General features: G+C 35.3%; 1 protein-coding gene across 2 annotated transcripts in view; it reads right to left on the reverse strand.

Moving 5' to 3' along the window:
- LOC136038741 (TBC1 domain family member 1-like) overlaps nt 1–26,190 on the reverse strand; it is a gene marked incomplete at its 3' end in the record, with an annotated part of 110,095 nt that overhangs the window by 39,066 nt on the left and 44,839 nt on the right. The window contains 5 exon segments of one of the 2 annotated variants that reach the window (XM_065722102.1): nt 1,262–1,463; nt 6,069–6,209; nt 11,139–11,373; nt 14,184–14,292; nt 17,914–18,041. In XM_065722102.1, the coding sequence (XP_065578174.1) occupies nt 1,262–1,463; nt 6,069–6,209; nt 11,139–11,373; nt 14,184–14,292; nt 17,914–18,041 (815 nt within the window). 2 annotated transcript variants of the gene reach the window in all.

The following is a 26,190-nucleotide window of genomic DNA, read 5'->3' on the forward strand; positions in this document are numbered from 1 at the left end:
ATATGGAGGGAAAATTCTTTTTTTTTCCGTTTGTAGTTTTCCGAATTTTTACGTTTGTAGTTTTTTTTCTATCTGCGATTTCAAGAGATTTAACAGAGAAAAAGATTCTCTGTCTGATTAAAAAAAGGAAATGACAAGAAACTCCAGGTTTCGCTTTACACACTTAAGTTTTTAATTATTATTGAAATTAGAATTGAACTTCAAACTTCTACTTATTCTTACATGTTAAGTTGTCTTACTTTAAGCCTTTCTTACTAGTTACAGGAAAAAACCCTCATAAGTAACCATTAGCTATTTAAAGGATGTAGGGAAGGAGGGTATAAAAACCCCATGAATCCCCTACCAAGAATAAGCCTTCTTGATCTTACAGCGTTCTTGTATATATTATGTGCATACAGCCAAATTTTAGGGATACCAGAAAATTGCCCGAAAGCCACTTCTCGACCCTAGCCAATAGAAATTGGATCTTTAGCTCTATTTTTTTTTTAAATCCTTCTGAGGGGTCTTTCACACTAACCTTACTTTCACACGTTTTCCCCTACTCCCTGAGGTAGGTACGTCTTGGCCAATAATCATTGACAGGCGGCTATTTAAGCACTGATAATGGTTTCACAAACTGTCGATTTGCACGCCAGCTTGCATCGCAGCGTGTCTGAGAAAAACCTGAACAAAAACCCTTTGAACTTAGTACTAAAATTGACTTAAAAGCGAAGTATTTATCTTATGAATTAAATTTATAAAAGACTAGGATAGAAAGAAGGAGAATGAGACAATTGAGATAAGTTGATTCTAATGAAATAAGTTCTAGGGGTATAAATGATTCCTGCTGACGACCCATTGTAGCACCGAGCAGCACAATTCATCTTGAAGTTATTCAGCAAATCGTTCTCAAGTTTTACAAATAAAGCATAAAGGAATTCCTACGTTTCACAAACAAAGTATACTAATATTATTCTAAGACTTATAATTCTATTCTTTTAAAATTTGTGCACGGTGAAAACTCACTGCGCCTTGGTCTAAAAACCATTGTACCAACTAATTTGGGTCTAAGCATGTTAAGATAATCCCTATAATTACTGAGCTCTATCTAATAGGTTCTGAAACGCACAGGGGGGTAAAAATGTCCCAAAAGTTATCACGGGTTCAATTTTGATATGCTAAAATATATCAACAGTAGTAAAATCTACTTACGTATATTTTGAAAAAAAATTCTAAACACAATAGAGTAAGATATATGTGTATAAACATAAACGGCCTATACCTGGAATCTTGGGAGTCGTCGTAATGATCTTGATGTTTAGACTCACAGTGTGCCTTCAGCAGCAGAAGAAGAAGATCTATTTCTTCTCTCACAGATCGCGGCTCTGCTCCTTCAACTTTTGTCAGTATTTCGGAACAGTCCTTCTCTGGCAAGCTTTCTATACGATTCATCAAAACAGAGCGAACTCTATGTAACGGCAATCCTACGAAATTTCCGATCTTACTGTTGATTAAGGTTAACAAGAAAGCAGTAGAACATAACGTGTGTGGACGAACAAGCTGATTTTGCAGGCGTAACATATAGCAAATTATTTATACTAAAAAGCCTAAAATTAGTCGAAATTTTTCTGAGCCGTGAGGACACCAAAGAACAATTAAGCTCTCATTAAAAAACAGGAGACGAGGAAAGATGGAAACAATTTAGAAAATATCCAAAAGCTAGCAAAGCTTGACTTTCACTAGTACATATTGTCGCTGTTTCACCCCGAGATTGGAATTGAAATTCTTCTGAAAAAAATTCCTTGCACTCCAAAGAGTCCTCTAAACGGTCCTTTTCCACTGATAACCTATAAAAAGGTATTTTCACTTCATGGACCGTAAGAGTCATCGTAATAATTAGAACAAAATACCCTCCTATCATAGCCTTATCATAGACTATATGGCATAACTCATGTATGAGTGCTATATACCAACTAAACAATCCCTCTCTATTACACCTATCACCCTCAAAACTCTCATCCTTTTTCCCACTCTTTTAAATACTAAAAACTCTTTTAAATAAAAATAAAGAATATTTTTCTAGAGTGTGTAATAATGAAAGCAACAGGTTGCCCCATCTAGGCTTGCTAAGCAGCTACTTCAGGGGCGATGGTGGCGGTTGACCTCTTGCGGTCTGATTAGTATTAACGCAAATGGTACCTCGAAAAGATCAGCACCAGCATATTTTACAACATGTTACGAGTTCGGTAATCCACGTATGTTCGCCTAGAATAAGAAAGTCGTGAAGGGGTCAAAACCTGATAAAGTCAAGCGTGCACAGTCGGTTGGCGAAGTACTTAAGACTGTTCTAAAGAACTGGCATAGATAATTTATTATACCACACCACTTTTCCATTTACAGAATTTAAGAGAGTAAAAAACGGGTCTAGTTAAAATAAAACAGCGGAACAAAATTAAACAGATGTTACACTTTTTTATTTAAATTATAACTGTTTTTTTTTCTCTCTTAAATTCTGTGAACTGGCATATGATTTTCCACATTGATACTTTACAGGATAACCAGACCTAAAGTTCTATTTACGGTGACTGAATCAAAAAGCCATCTATAATATGAGCAAAAGTCTTCTCATAATATGAATATACTTCTTACAAGTATAATGAGGGAACATTTACCTACTGGAGATGGGTTTGTATTTAAAATAACATATAATTTCGCTTTGGGCACAGCCATACCCAGATTTAGATTTTTGAATTGCATAGAAGTTTGCTAGTAAATGTTCTTCTCGCAGCACCGACCCAAGGAAGCCAATATACCGTCTAACATTCATTGTCTCTCCCACCCTGTTTAAAGCTCACGCTTCAACCGTCTCTTCAAACATCTTGGATCCGTTCCGTCACAAATTCCTCGGGAAAGTATGAAACACAACGCCGTTTTCTTATTTTAGTGCCTGTTTCTATCCATTGAGCTTTGCTTTCTAAAACCCAACATCGTGATACTCTATACAAACAAGTACCTCCGTCAAGAGTTAGAAAGCAAAACAAATTGGTCCCAGTTAGGGCAAAAAAAAAAAAAAAAAAAAACAGATATGGTAATGCATTTGTTCCAGTTTTTGCGGAGCTGAATCGTATGGGTTACATTTTTCACGTTTTGTTGCGAGGATTAATTGTTTTAAAAAAACGTCAATCAGTGATGCGGTTACTTATTCTCAATTAAACCTGTCTGTGTGATGCTCTTTCAAGTATTCAAAGCTGACCAAAAGGACTTAAGACTTTCCCTATTTTTTACTTTTTATTTTTCTGCAACAGCCATCCTTAGGCTTAGCACCCACGGAGCAACTGTTTTGAGACTAAAATTGCTAACAGATTACGTACACAACTGTTTTGTGACCATGGCCTTGAAGTGGAGTGGGGGCCCACCCACGAGAGAATCAAGATGAGACTGGTTTCCAATCAGTCTAAAACCGGTTCCGAATGAGCCTCTAGCCGTGGTCACAGTTGCGTTGCGGTGTTGTCCCACACATTTTAGGGAGCAACCTCGTTGATGTTGTACAATTATTTTGGATCGCATTATATCAGACCAGGAATTAAACATGAAATTCGTAGGAGAAGTTCTCCTACCATGGATGAAGAAGGATGAAGAGATGTGCAACTATAAACTTCCAGCATACTCGAGGAAAGACGTGACAGAGAAAGCTGTGGCATTTTCTATCTGTTTGAGACAGTTCTTTTGCTGCTAAGAATAGACGATACTTCGCATTCATTTCCAAGTTGAGATAAACCAAATACTCCCTCTGAACCTTACGAAACCTGCCGTACTCATAGTAATTAATTAGGTCTTTCTTGTCGGAACTCAACATAGTTTTACCACACTGCACTGCTCAATTAAATACACATAACTGATCCACAACCACTCGCCATAGGCGGAGACACGTTTTATTTTGGTTGTAAACTGGTTATAAACCAGTTGCAGATAAAACTAGTTTCCAACCGTTGTCTTGAAACACTTGCCCCGTGGGCGCTGGGCCTCAGTTTTTAACATAACTATGACCGATGAGTAGCTCCCATCCCTTCTCTAGAATAATACATTATTCCTAACGTCTATGATACTTTAGTTTTATTTCTGAATAGGAAGTTCTCTGTAATGTGCTTTCGTCAGTGGCCTATCATGTACACCATCTGCCATACGCTTCGATAGTCTTCTTTTCCGGCATTGTCAATAAATCTTGATTCTTTGATAATCTTTTGATAGAATTCAAATGAATATAATTAAATAAAGATATGGAATTGGTTAGGAACATACCCAATTAGTGCCTCTTTCTGCGTGTACCGCATGACATAGCAAGAATAACTGGTAATTTACATTAATTTTTTTACTTCTACTAATTACAAAAATTTGGCTATTTTAACTATCATTTCTTCTCCCCTTACCTGGTTTTGCAGTAGATAAATAAAGAAACCCATTCATTTCTTCCACTATTTTCTGCCCTAAATATTTATAAAGACTATCCTGATGACAGTTAAACTTACTCTGCAATACATACATCAAACAGCTCAGGGTAACAAAGTGTAAGTAAATAACAATATGGTTCTATAGTAACCGAAACTCTCAAGCGGAATCTTGATAGCAAAAAATAATCAAACGAATCTCATTGTGCCGGCTCTTGAACACATGCTGGACAGGGCTATTTCAAACACAGCCAAAAGTTCTAATGTTCTTGTAAAGTATCAAAAGAAATCGTGCCGTATGAAAGTGTTATTTTCTGCCAATATTTTGGGCTCGAATACGGCCAAAATGCTACCGGGCAAGAATTCTGAAATAGGCAGTCGGCTTAGAATCTTCGAAAATTAATATAAATTTTCTTCTAGTTTCAAAGGCCATGCTGCCGTATGGTGTCACATTCGTCCCTGAACAGTCTAAAGAAACTTAATGGTTATTATATATCATGCGTGTAAAATATTACTAGCGGTTACAAAGTGTTGCATCACTGCACACCAGTTATTGGGGATGAGTTGAAGGTCAGTAGATTCTTTAGTGGGGATCAGGGGGTGCCCAAACCTTTGAAAAGTAGATTTTTAGGGACAATTTTTCTAATTTTCTCGTGAGGTCCTTCCAATAAATGTGAAATAGGATTTGACTAGCAACCCCTCATTCAAATAATATATTAGAACTAATCTTGCAGAGCAAATACAATGGAGAGAATGCCTCCCCATTGCTGGAGAAATATTTCCAGAGTGAAGTAAAAATTACTGTTACGCGATACTATTAGGCGGCTAGGGAGACTCTTCAGCACAAGCATGGAGCACATTGAAAACTGAAGGGCATTGCAGATTAGCTATTTTACAAATTTATTTGTATTGATAAGATATTCATTTTACCTATATTGTATTATTTAATTTGTAGCAATATTTCAGTGGTTCTCTTTCATAATACATATCACATGATATATCATAAGACATATCACATGTAACCATTGCTATTTAGCCTGCAATAACACCGAAGAGGGGGAGGGGTTCCAGGGGAAAATTTTTCTAATGTATCCTTCCCTAACAAGATCAATAAATCTTTATAAAAATAGTTTTTTTCATCTCAGGCCCTCTTCGAAAAAAATAGTTAGCGAACATCTTTTTCAGGATAGATTTCCTTTTTGAAGTATTGCTATGCAACAGACCTTATCTGACAAAACAGGGACAGTTGGGGAGGCAGCTCCTCTCATGTTTATATTACAGGAAATATGATATAAATAAAGAGAAAGTAAAGCAAACAAAAAAACCCTTATTTTTTGCATAATTAATTACTAGTTCAACTTTAGGGTAAAAAATGGGGTTTCGATGGGGCAAGAACCTTCATCGCATTCGGTATAATTTCTATTCATTTTTAGTTTTAATGTCACTCTCAGCTTTATTTTAAAAACTTTTTGCTTAATCTGCATAATATAACAGCGACTATCTGATTGACACTTAAAACGATTCTCGGCATGGGATATTAAATAGGACATTACTAAATATTTAGCTACATTCTCAGCAAAATTATAGGTGTGGTACTCTGTTCAAAGGCATACCTATTAAATAAGAAAAAAATTTAAATCCTACCATCAAGTTCTACCATTAGTTTTTGGTACCAGGCACAAGGTGACTGTTCGCAGTTCCCAGCACCGGACGGTGTTCGGGATTTGCCCAGGTGTGACCCTGTTGGAGGGAGATCAACATTTAATGTAACTGCTTGCTTCAATGCTGAAAGACAAATATTTATAAAATCAGAAAATTTGCAAATCATCGCTAGAAATGAAAAGTCTAAGAACTGTAAGAGTTTGTAGTTTAAGCTTCACTTCCTTCTTGTTTAGTTTCAGTATGTCTAATTTTAAAATAGCCAGCACCAAAAAACATGACATTTATTTTAGACTGGATTCATCAGCAGATTAGATTGGATTCATCAGTCTCTCCGTGACTCACCGGAAGAATTGGGAAAAACTGCAAATTATGCCAAAAATTAAATATGGAAATCAATTCAGGATCAGGGAGTTTCGTTGTCTTAGAAATTGTACATTGTATAGAAAAAAAAATTGTTTTACAGAAGAGGATGAGAAACATCCTGGCCGAATGGATTGGTGCGCTGGATTCAGGACCCTTTGTCTGAGAGGGTGAGGGTTCAAATCCTAGCGTACCCAATTATTTAGTTTGGAACTATTAGTTTGGGGTCAGTGGTGTGACTTTGTGAGCTCAGCCAGAGTCGACCGAGCTCTAGATGGGTACCTGTAGAAATCTGGGGAAGGTAAACAGGAAGGGTGTGTGAAAGCACAGGATTGTTGGCCCCCAACCCTCCATTGCACTTCCTGGCTGAAGGGCCAAGAAACGGAGATCAGCACCGCCGGTAGGGACTGTAAAGTCTAATGCCGTATTCTTTACCCTTTTTTTTATGAGAAAGATATACAATAGAAAAAATTGTACTAAGGTTAAAGATTTCAGATCGGATTTTGAATCTCCAAAACCTTCAATGCAACTTTCCAAGAATGTGTTTTGGGGATAACTTTTAAGCATTTCTAGGTCTGATAAGAAAGAGCAAGAGAGCAAGAAATAGAAAGAGAGAGAGAGAGAGAGAGAGAGAGAGAGAGAGAGAGAGAGAGAGAGAGAGAGAGAGAGAGAGAGAGAGAGAAAGAGAGAGAGACCCATAGTATTTTTTCACAGTTAGAAAAAAATTTTGGAAGGAGAGGAAGATAAGCCTACAACACAAGATTAGAATACTGGAAGCAAAAGTGATGACAGTGGTCAAGTATGGTTCAGGAACATGGGCGCTTCGAAAGAAGGAGGAGGATTTGTTAGACTTTTTCAAAGGACTAACCTGCGGATTCTTGTGGGTACCCGTCTGACTGACCGTATTTCAAAAAGTTAACTGTAAGAAAGATTTGGTTCTATCCCACTTTTTAGGGCTTCAATGAGAGAAAGGTTGAGATTAGGGCTAAACGAAAAGCAGGTCATTCCTGGATCGGTTGGGAGGAGATCGTAAGGATCGGTTTAAGGGACATTGGAACTTCTTGGGCAGGTGTAAATAGGGAGTTTTAACAAATTGGGATAGATAGGGCATACGTAGCTGTGTTGGTCTCAGGCGGCTTGGTAATGCAGTGAGTTGTTAGTAGTAGCAGTAGTACTATAAGCAAGGACCGTAAATTCTTTAGGATAGAAGATCTTTCGCGATATCAAAGTTACGATCTTACGAAATGGCAAGTAGCTGAAGGGTAAAACCGTGTGTAGCAGCCACAAAGAAACTAAATCCGAAAAATCTGAAAAGCTAAATCTTAATCTGAAATTCTAATTTGAAAATCATAAATGTGATAAGTTAAATACTTATATTGCTGCACACAGTGTCTATCCCGGCTCAGTATTAAATAATATAGTAATGACGGTTTGGCTTGATAAAAGGCATTAAGTTCATATGAACAAAGATTTGATATGTTGCATATGTATTTTCGTTCTCGGGTCAATGATGATGTACACCTGAAGTAAATTATAAGCATCCGATTGACGTATGTCGTAGCTGGAGTTTAGACGAATTGCAACTTTTCTAGCTAAATAGTCGCGGTTTAAATACTTCATTGACCCAGTTTGTCTGTAATCGGAATTTCATGTTTTTAACACTTATGGAATCTCGTTTCATGGATAATAGGGCATGTTTGTCAAATATTGAAAATTGTAACTCTTTTTTTTTTTCATTATCATGTTTTCCAACAACATTTTGGACTTGGACTAAATGTGAGAACACATATTGACGTTAGGATAAGAGATCATATTCGGATAAATAGAGAAGTAGTTCTTTATGGCTGAAGTTTCTAAAGAGGGAATTTCTTTCATATTTGTTGTTTTATACTCCCCCCCTACTTCAAGAAACCGCCCCTTTAAAGGGGGAGGGGGTTATACCCCCCCCTACTAGGACAATAATTGGACTTGTCAACATATAGAAATTGGTGATGTTTTGTATAAGGAGATTTTAACATTGCCTTGAACTTGATAGATTTGAATCCTAAGGCCTGGCAGATTCTAGATTTGATGTAGGGGTATGAAATGCACCTTGTGGTTAATATTTGTCCTCGTGTCACTGAGTTTCGGCATCATTAATTTATAATGTATTTGTACATGTCCTTTGCGACCTAACAGTGGTATACTAAACCATAATTGGATCATTTTGGCATATGGATGATTCTCCCTCATGTTTTTAAACGAGTTCTTAGTACTGATTAAATAAAATAAAAACAAGTTTTTTAAACTGCAAATAAGGATCGACATTAAAACTTAAAAAGAACCAAAATTATTCGGCATATAAAAGGGGTTAACCCCTCCTCAACGCCTGACTCTTTACGCTAAAGTTTACTCAATCTCTCAACTCTATTTTTCAAAGCAATTATAAACTTTAGCGTAAAGAGCGAGGCGTTAAGGAGGGGTTAACCCCTTTTTATACGGAATAATTTCTGTTCGTTTTAATGTCGCTCCTTATTTGCCGTTTAAAAATTTATTTATTGTATGTTTTGATTTTGGCTCACCGCACATGCATAATTAAAACGAAATTTACATTTTTTTTTGCTAAATGGCTTTCTCACAGTTTTGACCGGACAATTTTGATAAAAAGAAAGGGGTGAGCGAGGAGGCTTAGTTGCCCTCCAATTTTTGGTTGCTTAAAAATGCAACTAGATTTTTTTTTTACGAACGTTTTTGTTAACAATAAACATACGTACCTTACGAATTAACTTACATAACGAATTTCCATATTTGTGTATTTCTATTACGTATATGAGGGGGTTTGCCCCCTCGTCAATACCTCGTTCTTTACACTAAAGCTTGAATTTGTCCCAAATCTTTACGAAAGATCACTGAATCACAAAGGCCTTAGAATAAATAGTTGAAATTACAAAAAATACTTTAGCGCAAAGAGTAAGGTATTGTGGAGGAGACGAAACCCCTTACATACGTAATATTTTATGTTCGTTTTAAGTTTTAATGTTGCTCATTACTTCCCGTAAAAAAAAATATTTATTTTATCATTGTTTTTTTTAAGTAATGCTAGAAAACTCTGTGCCCCCTTCATGGAAATTCTCTTCCCTAATGAAAAGTTCATCCATGGAAAGGTCCTCCCACGTAACCTCCTCCCCGCGACCAAACCCCACCCCAACGCGAAAAAGTCCCCCTGAAAACGTCTGTACACTTCATAATTAACAATTGCTATATGTAAACAATGGTCAAAGTTTGTAACTTTTAGCCCCTCCCCCGGGGACTGTGGGGAGATAAGTCATCCCCAAAGACATACTTATTAGGTTTTCGACTAAGTTGAACAGAATGACCATCTCAAAATTTTGATCCGGTGACTTTGAATTCAAAATTTTGATCCGGCGACTTTCAATTAAACGGATAGAACTTCAACTTGCAATAGAACTTTCAATTTCCGTCAGAATCAGCCCTCTCGCGACATTCTAGGACAACTGGGTCGATACGATCACCCCTGGGGAAAACACAAATAAACACGTAACCGTGATTTATCTTCTGGCAGAAAATACAAAATCCCACATTTTTGTTGATAGAAGCTTGAAACTTCTACAGTAGGGTTCTCTGATGGTGTGACTTTCGTCAATGTTCTATGACTTTTAGAGGATGTTTCCCTATATTTTCTAAACTAATACAAATTTTCTCAGGCTCATAACTTTTGATGGATAAGAGTAAACTTGATGAGACTTATATATTTAAAATCAGCATTAAAATGCGATTCTTTTGATGTAATTAAATCAGCATTAAAATGCGATTCTTTTGATGTAACTATTGGTATCAAAACTCCGTTTTTTAGAGTTTTGGTTACTATTGAGGGTCAAACACCTGATTCAATTAGCTTATGAAAGTTTATGAATAGGTTAAAACCTATTAATATTGACAATTTGAGTCAAAAGATAGAAGATAGAGTCAAAAGAGCACTTTCAAACGAACGTTTGATGCTTGGTACTCTTTTTTCGTGACATTATTGTTGGAATATTATGCGCCTATGATAGCCCAGGCTAGGAAGTTATTACCGAGGAAGACTTGGATGTCCAAGAGTCTTATTGCATACTTTATTAGAAGACAACATTTGTACAAGGTTGTCAGTTCACAGCAATGATGTAATAATTATAATTAATTAGTAATAATTACGAATCGTGAAAAAACTGTAATAACATGTTTAATGGTATTTTTAGACAAAAAAGTAAGAGGATTATAAGAATAAGTTTAGGGTAGTAAAAGAAACCATACAAAGACTCGGGAGGTGCTTCAGTTGGTTATAGGCCCGAATTGACTCATTATCTGCCTGGTGAGCCGGATTTTTCTATGTACCTTAAACCAGTTAAAACTACCTGAATATGTAAGGAGTATGACAAATGGAGCTAGTGAGGGAGATTTTTTTTTCTTTAAAGGTTCCAAAATTTGTATTACCTATTATATCTACCCATTTCATGGTTTAATAAACCCAGTCCCTTACAGGTTATAGCACATGGGCACGGTTGTTGATCTTTGCATTATATATATATATATATATATATATATATATATATATATATATATATATATATATATATATATATATATATATATATATATATATATATACCGAATTAATTTATTATCGAATTAGAAAGATGGAAAAAAACAGCTTACGGGCCAGGATCTCAGCTGCAATTGACGGTGACTGACACTTAAACAAATAACCAACATAAGTTTCACAGTTTACCTCCCGACAGATGAATCCAAAGTGCTCTGGAGATTTGATGCCTTGCGAAACAAAGGTTAGATCTTTGATTGGTTTTGTTAAAAGCCTCGACTTTTGATCTGGACTTATTAATCGTAATTCATAACGACCAATTTCAAACAGCATTGTGCGATTCTGTTCATGCTATAATTAGAAAGAAAACATATTAATAGAAAATCGTCAAATTATAAGGAACATTTAGTACTTTAAGTAAACAAAAGAAAGAAAGATATAATGTTGACCAAATAAAATCAAAAAGTCAATTTGAGAAAAATAAGAAAAAATAAGCAAATTTCAAAATTTACATTATATAAAGGAGAAGAATGTCTAAATCATTTCACATTATCTCAGCGTCTTTATGAGTCGACATACTGCAGCATTTTTTGAAAATTTAAAATGATGTGAGACAGTTCTGAAAATTTCTCACAGTAAAATCATTAGGGGCAAACAACTACGCACACTCCTCCTCCACCTTATCCTAATCAGAGCATCGCTGTTAGCTCCTTCCAGTAACATTCATAGTTCCTCTAAATCTATTCTTATCATCTTTCCCACTCCTTAGAAGAAGTCGCGCTTTTCATTTGGTCACAACTAGATTACCAAACTATGATTTTTGATAGTTTATGATCATTCATTCAAAAAGCCCTGACCAAACCATCGTAACTCTTATTTTAACTTATTCTTAGTTCTAAGTCTTATCTTCATGTCCTTCCATATCTCTTTCAACTACGCAAAAATACCTTGAACCATTCACCTTCCTTACTGGTTGTACCACCCACGTAAAGAAATAATTGTCAATTCTACGATTACCTGAAATCTCTATTAGCCCGTTTATCCTAATTGAACAAATTTTCAGTCTCCTCGTCAAAATTTTCCAAAACTATTCTCGCAACATGGACTGTGCTAAAATTATTTCAATAACACTTTTACCTCGGACCCACAAATAATCAACATCTAAATCTAAGAGAAATATACTTTGTCATCAAATACCATGTTCTCCACAACACTTGTTGTGTCCTTCGGACAAAATACGCTCCAAAATTGGTTTAAAACGAAACTTTTGTTTGCTCCTGCCTTCAAGCCGAGCCAACATTAATCATTATACCAAAGAGAATGGGAAACTGGTAAGAGAGGAGACACCAAATTGTCTCTAACGAAAAATAACCAAGCACCATAATATCCCTTGGTGCCTTATTTTCATCAGAAATCATAATTATAATTTTCAATGCTTTTTTCTAACTTCATATTTTCCATTTTTCAGAAACTAACTAAGATGAGCATTAGGATATACAGTCTGTCTTTTAAAGCCTTTTCTAACTTATCTTTGGTATAAAAGTATAGTTTTCTGTTGTTTTTTTTTTTTTACAAAATTAAAAATTTCCCTAAAATCTCCAGCCTGTCTCCTGGATAGGCTCTTAATTTATCACTAATCAAGACTTTATTCCCATATTTAATTGGAAAAATTCCAAATTGTTCCTCTCTCCACTCTTCCTCAGCTTCTTAACACATAAAAAATTTTCCTATTAGGCCGTGTAGCATCATCTTCCAAATCTTAATAAATGCCTTCCATAACCTCCGCAACACATCTTAAAATTTTTAATTACGTGTTTCTCCAATTCCCTTACTTTTCTCTTGTCTTCATGTGATTTGGAGCTCAAATAGGTTCAAACTGTTCACGACAGTGAACGGTAAGTAAAGAGAAACCCTTGCTGAAAGCGGCCAAAACACTAAAAAATGTGAGTTTTATAACAATACATACATCCAAAGAATTTGCTTCTTATAACGATTCCAAATATTTAAAAATTCATCATATATTATGTCACGCATACAAAATTATTAACATAAGATAGTCAGCGAAGTTTCTAGGAAAGGGAGGAAACCATCCACCAAAAGGGATGCAAACTCGATCAATGTGTCGTAATACCTAGGAGGATAAGTTTAAAGCCCTTATCTAAAAAATATGAAATTATGTATTTTTTTTCAATTTTTTGTTTTTCTTCTCACCTGGGGGTATCAAATAATCGCCGTTAAAGATTCAGACAAAAATTCGACCACAAGTTATGAGTTCTAGTACCCATTCCTAGTAACAAAAGAGATTACCCAGGAAAATACCAAGCTTGCGATTTGTACCGCATCTTGGCAATTCTTTTCCGAAATGTGGCAAAATTGCAATCAAGTGAAAACCTTGGGAAGGTTGATCAATTCAGTACTATCAAAAGCCTGTTTCTGCAGCTTCCCAGTTTCAGAGACCACACCTCTAAGTGATATGCAAATTAGATCCAAACATTTTAATAATTTAATTTCAACAATTCTGATGCACCCTGAGGGAAAAACAAAGTGTTTATTTAGTTATTGTTAGTTTGAAGAAAGCTTTTGAGTTTATTGATTATTCTGAACTCGAGAAAATTTAACTTTTCAGACACAATATGAATATTTTGTTAGCAAATATCATTGGATACTTTATTTTTAAGCAAGTCCATATGGTCAAATATAAAAACCCTTATTCCGCAGCACAAGCAATGTGCCGTGGAATTCCACAAGCGACCTTAGGCCACCTATTCTTCATAATTTTCTTAAAGTACCAAGGTCATCAAAACGAAAACACTTTTTGTCCCATGGTTCTATTTTCCGTCTATTCATTCCTGAAAACTGGGATTTTTTAGATTTTTTTCTGTTTCTTATAAAACTGCTAACGTTTTCCTAATTGCATCAATTCTCTTCTTTATTGCTACACTTAATCGTGAAGAGAAACAAGTGAAAACTTGTTTCACAAGTGCACAAAAAGCCGAATCGAAAGACTATATCGCCCAAATATTGTCAAGCATTCAACTATCAATCGGCTGGTACCACAATTTGCCCAGAGTCTGGTTAGCCCATATGTTATGCTCGATGAAAGACACTAATAAATGAGTGCCGGGTCCTTATCACACTCGGTATTCGACAATTTAACTTACTCCATGTTTGCCATCGACTGAAGAAGTGGACGAGACTCTTGGTCTTTCAAGATCTTTGCTGAATGACCCAGAATGTGAACGCAACCGCAGGTCTCTAAATCCATTGACGCTGGAATAAAAAAAAATTATAACATTTGTAAGAGAAAAGTCAGAATAAAAATCGCTTGTAAAACTTGAGTAGATACAACAACTAAACTGAGATACAAAATTGAAATTTTAATATTAGAGGAGCGTTCTCACAACCACAACAATTGTGCTAAGTTGACGCTTTATTGAACCCGACAAAAGATTGTAAATCAAATTTTTAAATCAGCAATAGTTCACGAGAGCAAGATTACTCTGTTATTGCTGAACAAAACCGACAAAAATTTTCAAACTGCATTACACATCTCTTTGTTTTCATCTAAAAGACACAATGCTTTCCTCCACTTCACATTTTGTTTCTATTTATTAATAAACAGCATTGCAACCAGGCCAAGAGTTACGTATAGGCCTACTAAGCCTGGGCCTAGGGGCGCACAATGCCGATGGGCACAAAAAAAAGACTGAGCGACTTTTTTCCTTAACAAAAACTGGACTGATGTGATTTATCGTCAAAGCGCCAGGTCGACTTTGCTGCTGCGCTGCCTAATCACAGAAAAGTGGTTTTAAAACAACGCAAGAATTCCGTAGCCGCTTATAAACTGTCAGATGTCCCCCCATAATAGCAGGTGAGAGCTCGGTATTACCTATCTCTTGCATTACTTTTGGCTTCTCGTTCATCAGTTGCCTTCCTGTTCAAGGCTTCCACTATCCCCAAATGGTAGTGGATTTTCCCGTAAATCTGCTTGTCTCCCCGAAAAAAAATATTTGGGCCTAGAGGCGCCAAAGCACTTTGGCTTAGGGGTACCAAAGATTTAAATCCAGCCCTGATTGCAGCTGCCTGTTGTCTTTCTATTCAACGGAAAAAGAGCTTTATTTAAAATAGAAGTGAAGAGTGACTTTATAACTTAGAGCAAGAGGGAATTATCCTGTATACGAGGAGGACTGGCACTTTTCCGCCTATCCCCACTTATTACCAATAAGTTTTTTAAGTGCTTTACAGAAAGTGATTTTGAGTGCAACAAATATAAACAGTTGATAATTGCAGGTATTTTGTTGATGGATTACCTTCCAACACCTTGAACTGAAAGATATATAGTTTAAAGCAAATACACACTAAAAAGTTCTATGAAAAATGTCTGGAACCGTCAATTTAGTGTGGGATGATCTTTTTCACTACTTAAACATGAATTATAATTCCCACTTCTCATTCAAATAAACCCTCTCCTAATATTCTAGATTTACTTGCAAAATACTATCACCCCTGGGAAAAAAAACAACAACAAAAAAACAACAACAAATAAACAAGCTTCTGTGACTATCCTTCTCGGTAAAAATACATAAGTTCATATTTTTGCAGATAGGGACTTGAAACCTCTACCAAACGGTTTTATGATATGTTCAACTTGATAGTATAATTTTCATCAAGGTCCTTTCTATATTAAAATTTGAAATTGACTGACAACAAAGATCCTTTTTACATATATATTCTTACAAAAGTTTCTTTTTTAGACTTCCGGTTACTATTAGCATGGACCGCTCTTTACTTGCCGTTTATTGCTATGAACTGTTTGACAATTTTTATAGTTATAAACCTTATCTTCCCACATTTTTAATTTCAAAATACCTATATTTACTTGACTAACAAATTCGGCAAACGTGGTAAGCTACTGTCTCTTTTGTTCTAAAACAAGGTACTGACATTTTCCATTTCGATTCGAATATACTTTTTCCCATTATAGTGATATCACTGATTCGATACAACGACGATTGGTAAAAAAAAGACACAAAAATAACACACATTTTTGACCAGTCTTTCAGGGGAAATACAAAATTCCACGTTCCTGTAGTTAGACTTAGAGCTTGCGACGAAGGGTTTTCAGGCATGTCAACTTTGATGGTGTAATTTCATAAAAATTACACATCTTGTTGGGCCCTATTTTCCTTTTTCCTAAAACATGCGAATTTTCTTTTGCTCTTAACTTTTCAAGGATGGCTATAGTCAAAGAGAGAATTTCCTAAGGTCTTTCAGGCTGAATTTTGGGCGAGTATCTTAACTGATAACCAAGCATGCCTGGAGCCACTGATGTGAGCTCCAGACCGTCTGGTATCACAGATAAGGGATTAGCAGATAAAAGAACCTAAGTTTGGGTTACCACTGACATGCTATGGACGGTAGCATTTAATTCCTATCTTTTAAAGCTGCTGGAAATCATCAATAAGAAGATGAACGTGTGTAAGCGCAGAGTGAGATTAGACTGGGATGATGGGATGCAAAGAAACAACAGAAGTGATTCCGAAGTTTGACCATACGCTGACTAAATATCTTCATGATTTAATAGGTCTGAAATACGAATAATTACTGAAAATGGAAATTTTAGGAATCGTCCTATCCGAACAGAAAGAGATGATTTTCCAGTTTGCCAAAAATGAGAGTCGGCTGTGTAAACAATAAGGTTAACAATAGAAAAATGTCTCAGCACTTCCTAGCGAACAAGACAACTTAATCTCACTGTCCCTTAATTTTAAGTGGAAAACTTAAGGGTACAGAAAAAAATATATGCAGGATACCTTGGTCCCCATGCAGAATAACCCCCCGCGTGATTCTAATATAAAACATATAATTTTCATCCTATAGCTTTGGCTTCAACTATGTCAAAACTGCTTAATATGTTACTCTCTCGTATAGAATCGCTTTTATATGCTAATAGTAATTAGTTTGCTTACAAAAACGGCTTTTGGTAGAATTTGCCTCTTCTTTCGTTTCTCTTACTGTTACTGAATATTACAATCAATTCTCGACTTATGTTTATGCTTATTTTGTTGATGTTCGTGAAGTGCTAACCAATTAAATCACTTGAAATTCTTCTTTGTTCTTATTGTACTAATATTTTTGAACTCCCTCTTGTATATAATCCAATTTTTCATAGTTACATCATCTTAGAGTAGGGTATAATGACTCCCTACCTTTCCTTCAAATGGTGCTTCAAATGGTGCAATCAGTTGTATGAGGATTTTCGATTGTCAACGTTTGCTCAGACTCAGCTAGATTCCCGCGGTTCTGTGAATCAGCAACGGGTTTTCCAGATAAGGAGCTAATTGATATTTTGGGTGTCTAAACAATGCCTTTTGCTGCTTATTTGGTAAAAAATTATACGAGCCCCCAGACAAAGGCTTACCTATTTGTGTATTATTATATCTTCTCTCTGTTTATTTATTTGTCTTTGTTCTTTGTTTATTTTGTCTCTGTTTTTGTAATATATGATCTTCTAATCGAAATAAATATATAGTTACATTGATTGAATTAGGGAATTTCCAACATTATCTCATCTATCATGTACGGTTTTTAATTTTGTTTTATTTTGGGTCTTTAGCCCCCCTCCCCCACCCACTTCATGGGGAATTGTGAAAAGCTGTTGTATTCTAATCAATAGCAAATAGCAAGCTATAATAAGGTTGAAATTATGTGATTCATAGGTATTACCTAAAATAGCCAAGGCTAGGCTCATGGCAACTTGAAACATAATGATTAACAGTTTAAGAGAATATTTCCATAAATATTCCGGAAAGCATTCTAGGAGACTTTCTTCTAGAGGAGGTACTGGGAGGGAGGGATAATAACACCCATACCTTCGATAAATCAAGATACCTTGAGTCATTCTCACTGGTCTTTTTCAACTTAAGTTCTTCTGCCATTAGCGACAATGGGTCCTTAAGTACCCCTTGGACTCCAATTTCGTCGTCACTCGGTTGGTCATGTTTTCTTGCAGAAGTATCCTAGAATATTTAGAATTTTCAACAAAGAACCCACTTAACTGTGGATCTTTTCTCATTTAATATGAAATTTTCAAGTTTTATGTATGTTTCAAACAAGACATACACTCCTGAAAAGCGTGGTTTTGCTATCAACCATATTTGCTATATATATATATATATATATATATATATATATATATATATATATATATATATATATATATATATATATATATATATATATATATATATATATATATATATATATATATATATATATATATATATATATATATATATATATATATATATATATATATATATATATATATATATATATATATATATATATATATATATATATATATATATATATATATATATATATATATGTAGATATCTTAGTATATCCCTTAGTATAAAAATTACCTCTTGCTAACACAGCATATTGGAAAGGTCCAGTAGCCCCGCAATTCACAACTAAAAACGTCAAATAAGAAGTGTGCGAATCACAATAGATAGCTTCGAAGACCACACTGCCTTTCCATGACGAAAATATAACCATTCAAAATAGGGATGAAACCTTTTAATCGATAATGAAACAAATATAAAATTTTAACTGAATATTTCGGACACATATAAAGTGTTAGTTTTACTGCTGATGAGGGACACTGTATATGTGTCCGAAATATTCAGTTGAAATTTTATATTTGTTTCACTGTCGATTAAAAGGTTTCATCCCTATTTTGAACTGTTATATTTTCGTGCGAATCACTCGTATGTAAGTATTAACAACAACAAGCAAAACCATCATAGCAGTGGGACTAAAATTCTAAAAAAAGAAGAATGGACAATGTAAGTGGTCCAATCAACCATAGAAATCTCGACTTTCAACCAATAGAAGCACAAAAAAGGCGGAAAAATTGATAAAGAACATATACTGTTTACTTTAGGGATATAGAAATCATTTTTCAGGCCACTTTGTTACCTTTTCCAGAAGCAAAGTACAAATAGTTTGATTAAAATTTATAAGTTTTTGAAATAGGTGGAGCTTAAACGCTCAAGGTTCCTTTGATTATTACGTTTCCCAATTTTGAAGGTTAAGGCCCCAGTAGTTCTCTAAAAAATTTGGTTCGGGATAGAATTTTTGTCTGTCAGTTTGCAAAGTTTGTATTTTGGACAATTACAATGACACGGCAATGTATAATAACGAAGAAAGCATTTAATTAACACATTGAGAATAGATTGAAAAATTATCCGAATTTTGATATATCCGAAAGGATATATCAAAAGAATTAGGTTTTGTGTTGATTCCAATATGTAAATTCATAGGTTTACTGTAACTCATCGAAAGCTACGAGCCTGAGAGAATTTGCATGATTTTCAAAAAAGGGGGTAAACATTTAATGAAAATAGCACTATCAGATTCAGTGTATCAGAGAAGCCCGCTGTAGAGGTTTCAAGCTCCCATCTCCAAAATTGTAGAATTTTGTATTTTTTGCCAGAACAAAGATCAGAGATGCGTGTTATTTATTTTGTTTAGTTTTTTCCCATGAGTGATCGTATCGAATCAATGGTCCTAGAGTATCGGGAGAGGGTATATTCTAACCAAAATTAAAAGTTCTAGTGCCCTTTTTATGTGTCAAAAAAGATTGGAAAGCAACCAGTCCCCTTCCTGTACCCCTTTCAACCTCAAAGTCGTCCAATCGAAATTGTTGAGATATCCATTTTGTTTAGAAAGTGGTAATTTTCCGAGGGAAATTATCAGTGGAATTTGAATTGCTTGGAAAATTTTTTCATGGAGGGGAGGTTTCCCGCGGGAAAAATTTTCCATGGGGGGATTTTTTAGGGAGAATCTTTTCGCAGATGGGGGGAGATCAGAAATCGAAATCGAAGTCTTTTTAAAATAAAGGTATTCTAAGGAGAATTTTTCAGGCGGAATCGTCCGCTAGAAATTTTCCGGAGGAAATTTTCAACGAGGATGGAATTGTCCAGGGGCAATTTTCTGGGAGGAATTTTGAATGGGAGGAACTCTCCATGCGGAATCTTTGTGGGAAGGAATTTCCCACATAGGGTAAGTCGGATTTCCCGGAATTATTTGAAAAACGATCAGAAATTAAATAAAAAAACAGGTTTTTCAACTAAAAATAAGGAGTAACATTAAAACTTAAAACAAAGAGAAATTATACCGTATAAGAGGGGTTGCCTATTCCTTAATACCTTGTTCTTAACGCTAAAGTTAGGCTTTTTGTCCCAATTCTTTAGGAATGACTCCTGAAATACAAGGACAATTTAAAAAGAATATTAAAGTACTAAAAAATTTAAGCGGGAAGAGCGAGTTATTTAGGAGGGGGCAACCCCTCCTATACGGAACAATTTCTATTTGTGTTGCGAGAGCAACACTTTGGTTTTGTCCCGTTTTTATGGCACTTGGTATTAACCAAGTGACATATAGCAATCGCAAATTCTGTCGGTCTGTCTGTCTGTCTGTCGGTTCCGGTTTTACTCCTTTAGACACTTCCAGGCAAGCTAGGACGATAAAATTTGGCAGGCATATCAGGGACCGGACCAGATTAAATTAGAAATAGTCGTTTTCCCGATTTGACTATATAGAAGGGAGTGGGGGCCGGTTAATTCGGAAAAAAAGAAAAAATGAAGTATTTTTAACTTACGAACGGTTGATCAGATCTTAATGAAATTTGATGTTTGGAAGGATATCGTATCTCAAAGCTTTTATTTTAAATCCCGACCGGATCTCGTGACATTGGGGGGGCTCACCATTTAGGTGACCTAAAATCTTGGAAAACACTTAGAGTGGAGGGATCGGGATGAAACTTGGTGGAAAAAATAAGCACAAGTCCTAGATAAATAATTGACATAACCGGAACAGATCCGCTCTCTTTGGGGTAGTTGGGGGGGGGGAGGGTTAATTCTAAAAATTAGAAAAAAAAAGGTATTTTTAACTTACGAACGGGTGATCGGATCTCAATGAAATTTGTTATTTAGAAGGATATCGTGTCTCAAAGCTCTTCTTTTAAATCCCGACCGGATCTGGTGACATTTGGAGGGAATTTGGTGGGGGGCCTAAAATCATGGAGAACGCTTATAGTGGAGGGATCGGGATCAAACTCGGTGGGAGAAATAAGCAGAAGTCCTAGATACGTGATTGATATGATTGGAACGGATCCGCTCTATTTGGGGGAATTTGGGGGGGGGGGAGGAGGCTTAATTCTGAAAAATTAGAAAAAATGACGGATTTTTAACTTACGAAAGAGTGATCGGATCTTCATGAAACTTCATATTTAGAAGGACCTCGTAACATAGATCTCTTATTTTAAATCTCAACCAGATCCAGCGTTATTGGAGGGGAGTTGGGGGAGGGGACCGGAAATCTTAGAAAATACTTAAAGCGGAGAGATCAGGATGAAACTGGAAGGGAAGAATAAAAACAAGTCTAAGATACGTGACTGACATAACCGGACTGGATCCGCTCTCTTTGGTGGAGTGGGGGGGGGTTAATTCGGAAAAATGAGGTATTTGTAACTTACGAACGGGTGATCAGATCTTAATGAAATTTGATATTTAAAAGGATCTTGTGCTTTAAAGCTCTTATTTTAAATTTCAACCAGATCCTGTGACATTGGGGGAGTTGGAGGGGGAAACCGGAATTCTTGGAAAATGTGAAATTGGGGTATTTTTATCGTACGAATAGGTGATCGGATCTCAATGAAACTTGACATATAGAAGGATCTTATGTCTCAGATGCTCCATTTTCGACTCGACTTGGATCCGGGGACATAGGGGGTTGGAGGAGGGAAACGGAAATCTTAGAAAACGCTTAGAGTGGAGAGATCGGGATAAAACTTGATGGGAAGAATAAGCAAAAGTTCTAGATACGTGATTGACGTAATTGGAACGGATCCGTTCTCTTTGGAGGAGCTGGGGAGCGTTAATTTGGAAAAAATAGAAAAAATGAGGTAAATTACAATAAAATGATTTATTCTATAAAAGAAGTTTTTCAAAGAAAAATAAAGAGTGTTTTACACCAAATCCGAGCAGAAACAGTAATTCAAACTTAAAACGCAGAAACCACAATCAACGAATAAATAAGAAAAAAAAAACCCAGAAATTACAATGAATAATCAAACCGAGCTTCAAACGAACAAAAATTACCACAAACAGGAGTATGGCTAATGTTCTCTAAGCCTAGTCAAGGCAAGAGCGTCATTTGTGCTTTACCGAAAACATATTTTATTATGAGAAGTGTATATTATCTGCTAAAACATCAAGTAAGGCATAACAAGACAAAAAAAAAATGTATATATCAAATTGTCAAAACATCGACGACAACAGCAAAAAAGAAAGAAAACCCCGATAATAACCAAGATCACTGAAAAGAACTAATGACAGTACAACAACTTTCAAAATATAATGATATTCATTCCTGGAAGCCTCAGCAGTTTTAGATTTGTTGATGTTATAAAAGAGTAAATGTTCAAGATATATTTTGTTTGCTATGACACGGAACCTCGCTCTGGTCTTTAAAAGGAGAAGGCCCTTCTTCTTTTTGTGGTAACTTCTGTTAGTTTTAAGTTTGACTTGATTATTCATTGTAATTACTGTTCGTTTCAGACCTCATTTACCCATTTATAGTGATGCCTGCTAGTTTAAGTCTGAAATTTTATTTGACTCAATTCTTGCGCAACTTCAGTTTAATTTAGCTCTTTGCTTTTCTTTGAAAGACTCTTTTGTGGAAAGAAGTTATTCTTATTTAAGTCTGTTCATTTTTAATTGACATCCATTTTATTAATAAAAGAAATAATAGTAATTTTTTCGCCAAAGGCTAACGTTGTAAAGCATATCTGTAATATCTCACGATCGTGAATGGCTATGGTATAAATTAACGGCGTCAGAGACGCAGCTGAAAATTCGATGGGATAAACACCAAAAACAAGAAGAACAATAGAGAATTTTTCGAGACAGTGGGAAACTAATTAGAATGAATATTTGGCCCTATGTCCAAGGGCCGTCCTCAGCAATACAAATAAGAAAAAACAACTTACGAGAGGATAAAATCAATAAAACTAAAATGAACAATTTTCAAAACAGTCCCAGTATCCTTACCTCAGCGAAGTTCAACCAGGTCTTCGTCGTTATTTATTTGATGGGATCTTGATTGGGGATGGCGGAAGAATTATATTTTAAACTTTTAATTGGGGAGGACTAAGGGAAGCTCATCAAGGAAAATAAAATCTAAAGAAATATGTGGTTGTATTGATTCTTAGTGCGAAATGTTCTTTTTTTTTTACACAGATGTGCTTAAATTTTCAGATTATAAAGATATCCCAATTAGATATTCCTGAAGCTATCCCAAGAACCAACTAGAGTTACCTAATATCCCAATTAGAGTTCCAGAACCAACAGAACCTCAACTAGAAACAAATCTTGTTGCACTGGTTCTTGAAATACTTTTATTAGTTATGTTTTCTAAACAAAAGAACATGATATCTTCTAATAAACGAGCTCAAAATACATTTATTAAAACAAACATGCATTTAAAACTAAATAAAAATAGTAATTATCTTATAATAAAATGATTGATCTATAGTCGTCTATATTCAAGATCGTAAGCTTCTTGGGCAGGAAAACCGCTTCACGTTTGTAACAGTGTTTTAGTATGAATAAAATGATTGATTGATTGTAATAGGATGGGGTCATAATAGCTTCAACGCTATGGAAGGGCAACAATATGCAAATTTTGTAATAATATATACTCTTCCAATCCATTCAGAGTTTTATAGCAAAACCCCACTTTACCAAAGCGCGAAAGACACTCTGGCTTTTAGAAAGTTAACCTCACTCCTATTTGCAGCAACTTCTGTTGGTTTTAAGTTTGACTATATTTTTCATTGTAATTGCTGGGTTTTTTTGTGCCTCATTTATTCATTGATAGTGAATTCTGTTCGTTTTAAATTTGATATAGTATATGAGTTTGTTTATGCGCGTTTTTGGCTCAAAGTAGCTCTTTACTTTTCTTTGGAAAGCTTCTTTTTTGAGAAAAGTTTCTTTCTAATTAGTCCCGTTAGTCCCATCTTTATTCCCAGAGTCACATTTATTGGACTTATCCACTATTTTGAAAAAAAAATGGTTATGTTAAAATTTAGATCGAATACTTGAAGATTAAGGGGAGGGAGGTAGCTGTACTGGATGGGAGAAGGGGGACGGTTGGCCTCCAATCACTTTCAATTCTTGAAAAAGGCACCATAAATTCCAATGTCCAGTTGGACAAGCCCCCTTCAAAGTTTCTACGACCACTCCTTCCATTCTAAGTAGCCTGGTCAAAATGAAAAAAGAAAGAAAGATAACAACAAACAAAAAAAAAGAAAGAAAAGAATCAACGATTTATAATAAATTTATTTATTATGTTCAATTAGATTATTCTAAAATATAAAATCTATGTCAAATTGTCAATGAAAAAAGGATAATCAAACGGTTCGTGGTAACGAACTGTAGTAAGGAGCGACCCGGCTCAATAGTAACCAAAACTCTTAAAAAATGGAACTTTGATACCAATAGTTACATCAAAAGAATCGCATTTTAACGCTGATTTTAAATATATAAGTTTCGTCAAGTTTAATCTTACCCATCAAAAGTTACTAGCCTGATAAAATTTGTCCTATTTTAGAAAATAGGGGAAAACACCCTAAAAGTAATATAATCTTAACGAAACTCACACTATCAGATTCAGCGTATCAGAGAACCCTAGTGTACAAGTTCCAAGCTCCTATCTACAAAAATGTGGAATTTTATATTTTTTGCCAGAAGACAAATCACGGATGCGTGTTTGTTTTTTTTTCCAGGGGTGATCGTGTCAACCCAGTGGTCCTAGAATTTTGCGAGAGGGCTCATTCGAACGGAAATTAAAAGTTCTAGTGCCCTTTTTAAGTGACCGAAAAAATTGGAGGGCACCTAGGCCCCCTAACACGCTCATTTTTTCCCAAAGTCGTCGGATCAAAATTCTGAGATAGCCATTTTATGCAGCATAGTCGAAAAACCTTATAACTATGTCTTTGGAGACGACTTACTCCCCCCACAGTCCCCGTGGGAGGGGCTGCAAGTTACAAATTTTGACCAGTGTTTGCTTATAGTAATGGTTATTGGGAAGTGTACAGAGGTTTTCAGGGGGATTTATCGGTTGGAAGGGGGGGGGGGTGAAAAGAGGGGGTTATGTGGGGGAAACTTTCCATGGAGGTATTTGTCACGGAGGAAGAAGATTTCCATATAGGGGGCGCAGCATTTTCTAGCATTATTTAAAAAACAATGAAAAAATAAATATGAAAAAGTTTTTTTCAACTGGAAGTAAGGAGTAGCATTAAAAGTTAAAACGAACAGAAAATATTACGCATATAAGGCGTTCACCTCCTCCTAATGCCTCACTCTTTACGCTAAAGTATTTTTAGTAATTTCATTTATTTATTCTACGGCCTTTGTGATTCAGGGGAGGTATTGGTAAAGAGTGAGGTATTGACGAGTGAGCGAACCCTCTCATATACGTAATAAAAACATACGAATATAGAAGTTTGTTACGTAAGCTAATTCGTAAGTTACGTATATCTTTTACTAGTCCTAGTTGCCTTTTTAAGTACCCCATAAATTGGACGGCAACCCTACTTTTTTCCTCCCTCTCCTTCTTTCTCGAAATCATTCGATCAAAACTATGGGAAATCCATTTAGCCAAATAAATAAATATACAAATTTCGCTTTAATTATTCATCTGCGGAGAGCCGAAATCGAAATATGGGTTAACTAAAAAACGTTCAGAAATTAAATTAAAAAAAAACAAGTTTTTTTTAACTGAAAGTAAGGAGCGACATTAAAACTTAAAACGAACAGAAATTACCCCGTATATGAAAGGGGCTGCTTTAAAAAGTAGTTTTTAACTGTTTTAAAAAGTAGAGTTGAGAGAAAGAGTCAAACTTTAGCGCAAAGAGCAAGGCGTTTAAGAGGGAGCAGCCCCTTTCATATACGGGGTAATTTCTGTTCGTTTTAAGTTTTAGTGTCGCTCCTTACTTTCAGTTAAAAAAAACTTTTTTTTTTTATTTAATATTCTACAAAAATCAAAAAGTAGTATTTTGTAGTTTCAACTTTCCTATTACCGATGAGAAATATA

Source organism: Artemia franciscana, chromosome 18, assembly GCF_032884065.1.
Source record: "Artemia franciscana chromosome 18, ASM3288406v1, whole genome shotgun sequence".
Taxonomy (NCBI): domain Eukaryota; kingdom Metazoa; phylum Arthropoda; class Branchiopoda; order Anostraca; family Artemiidae; genus Artemia; species Artemia franciscana.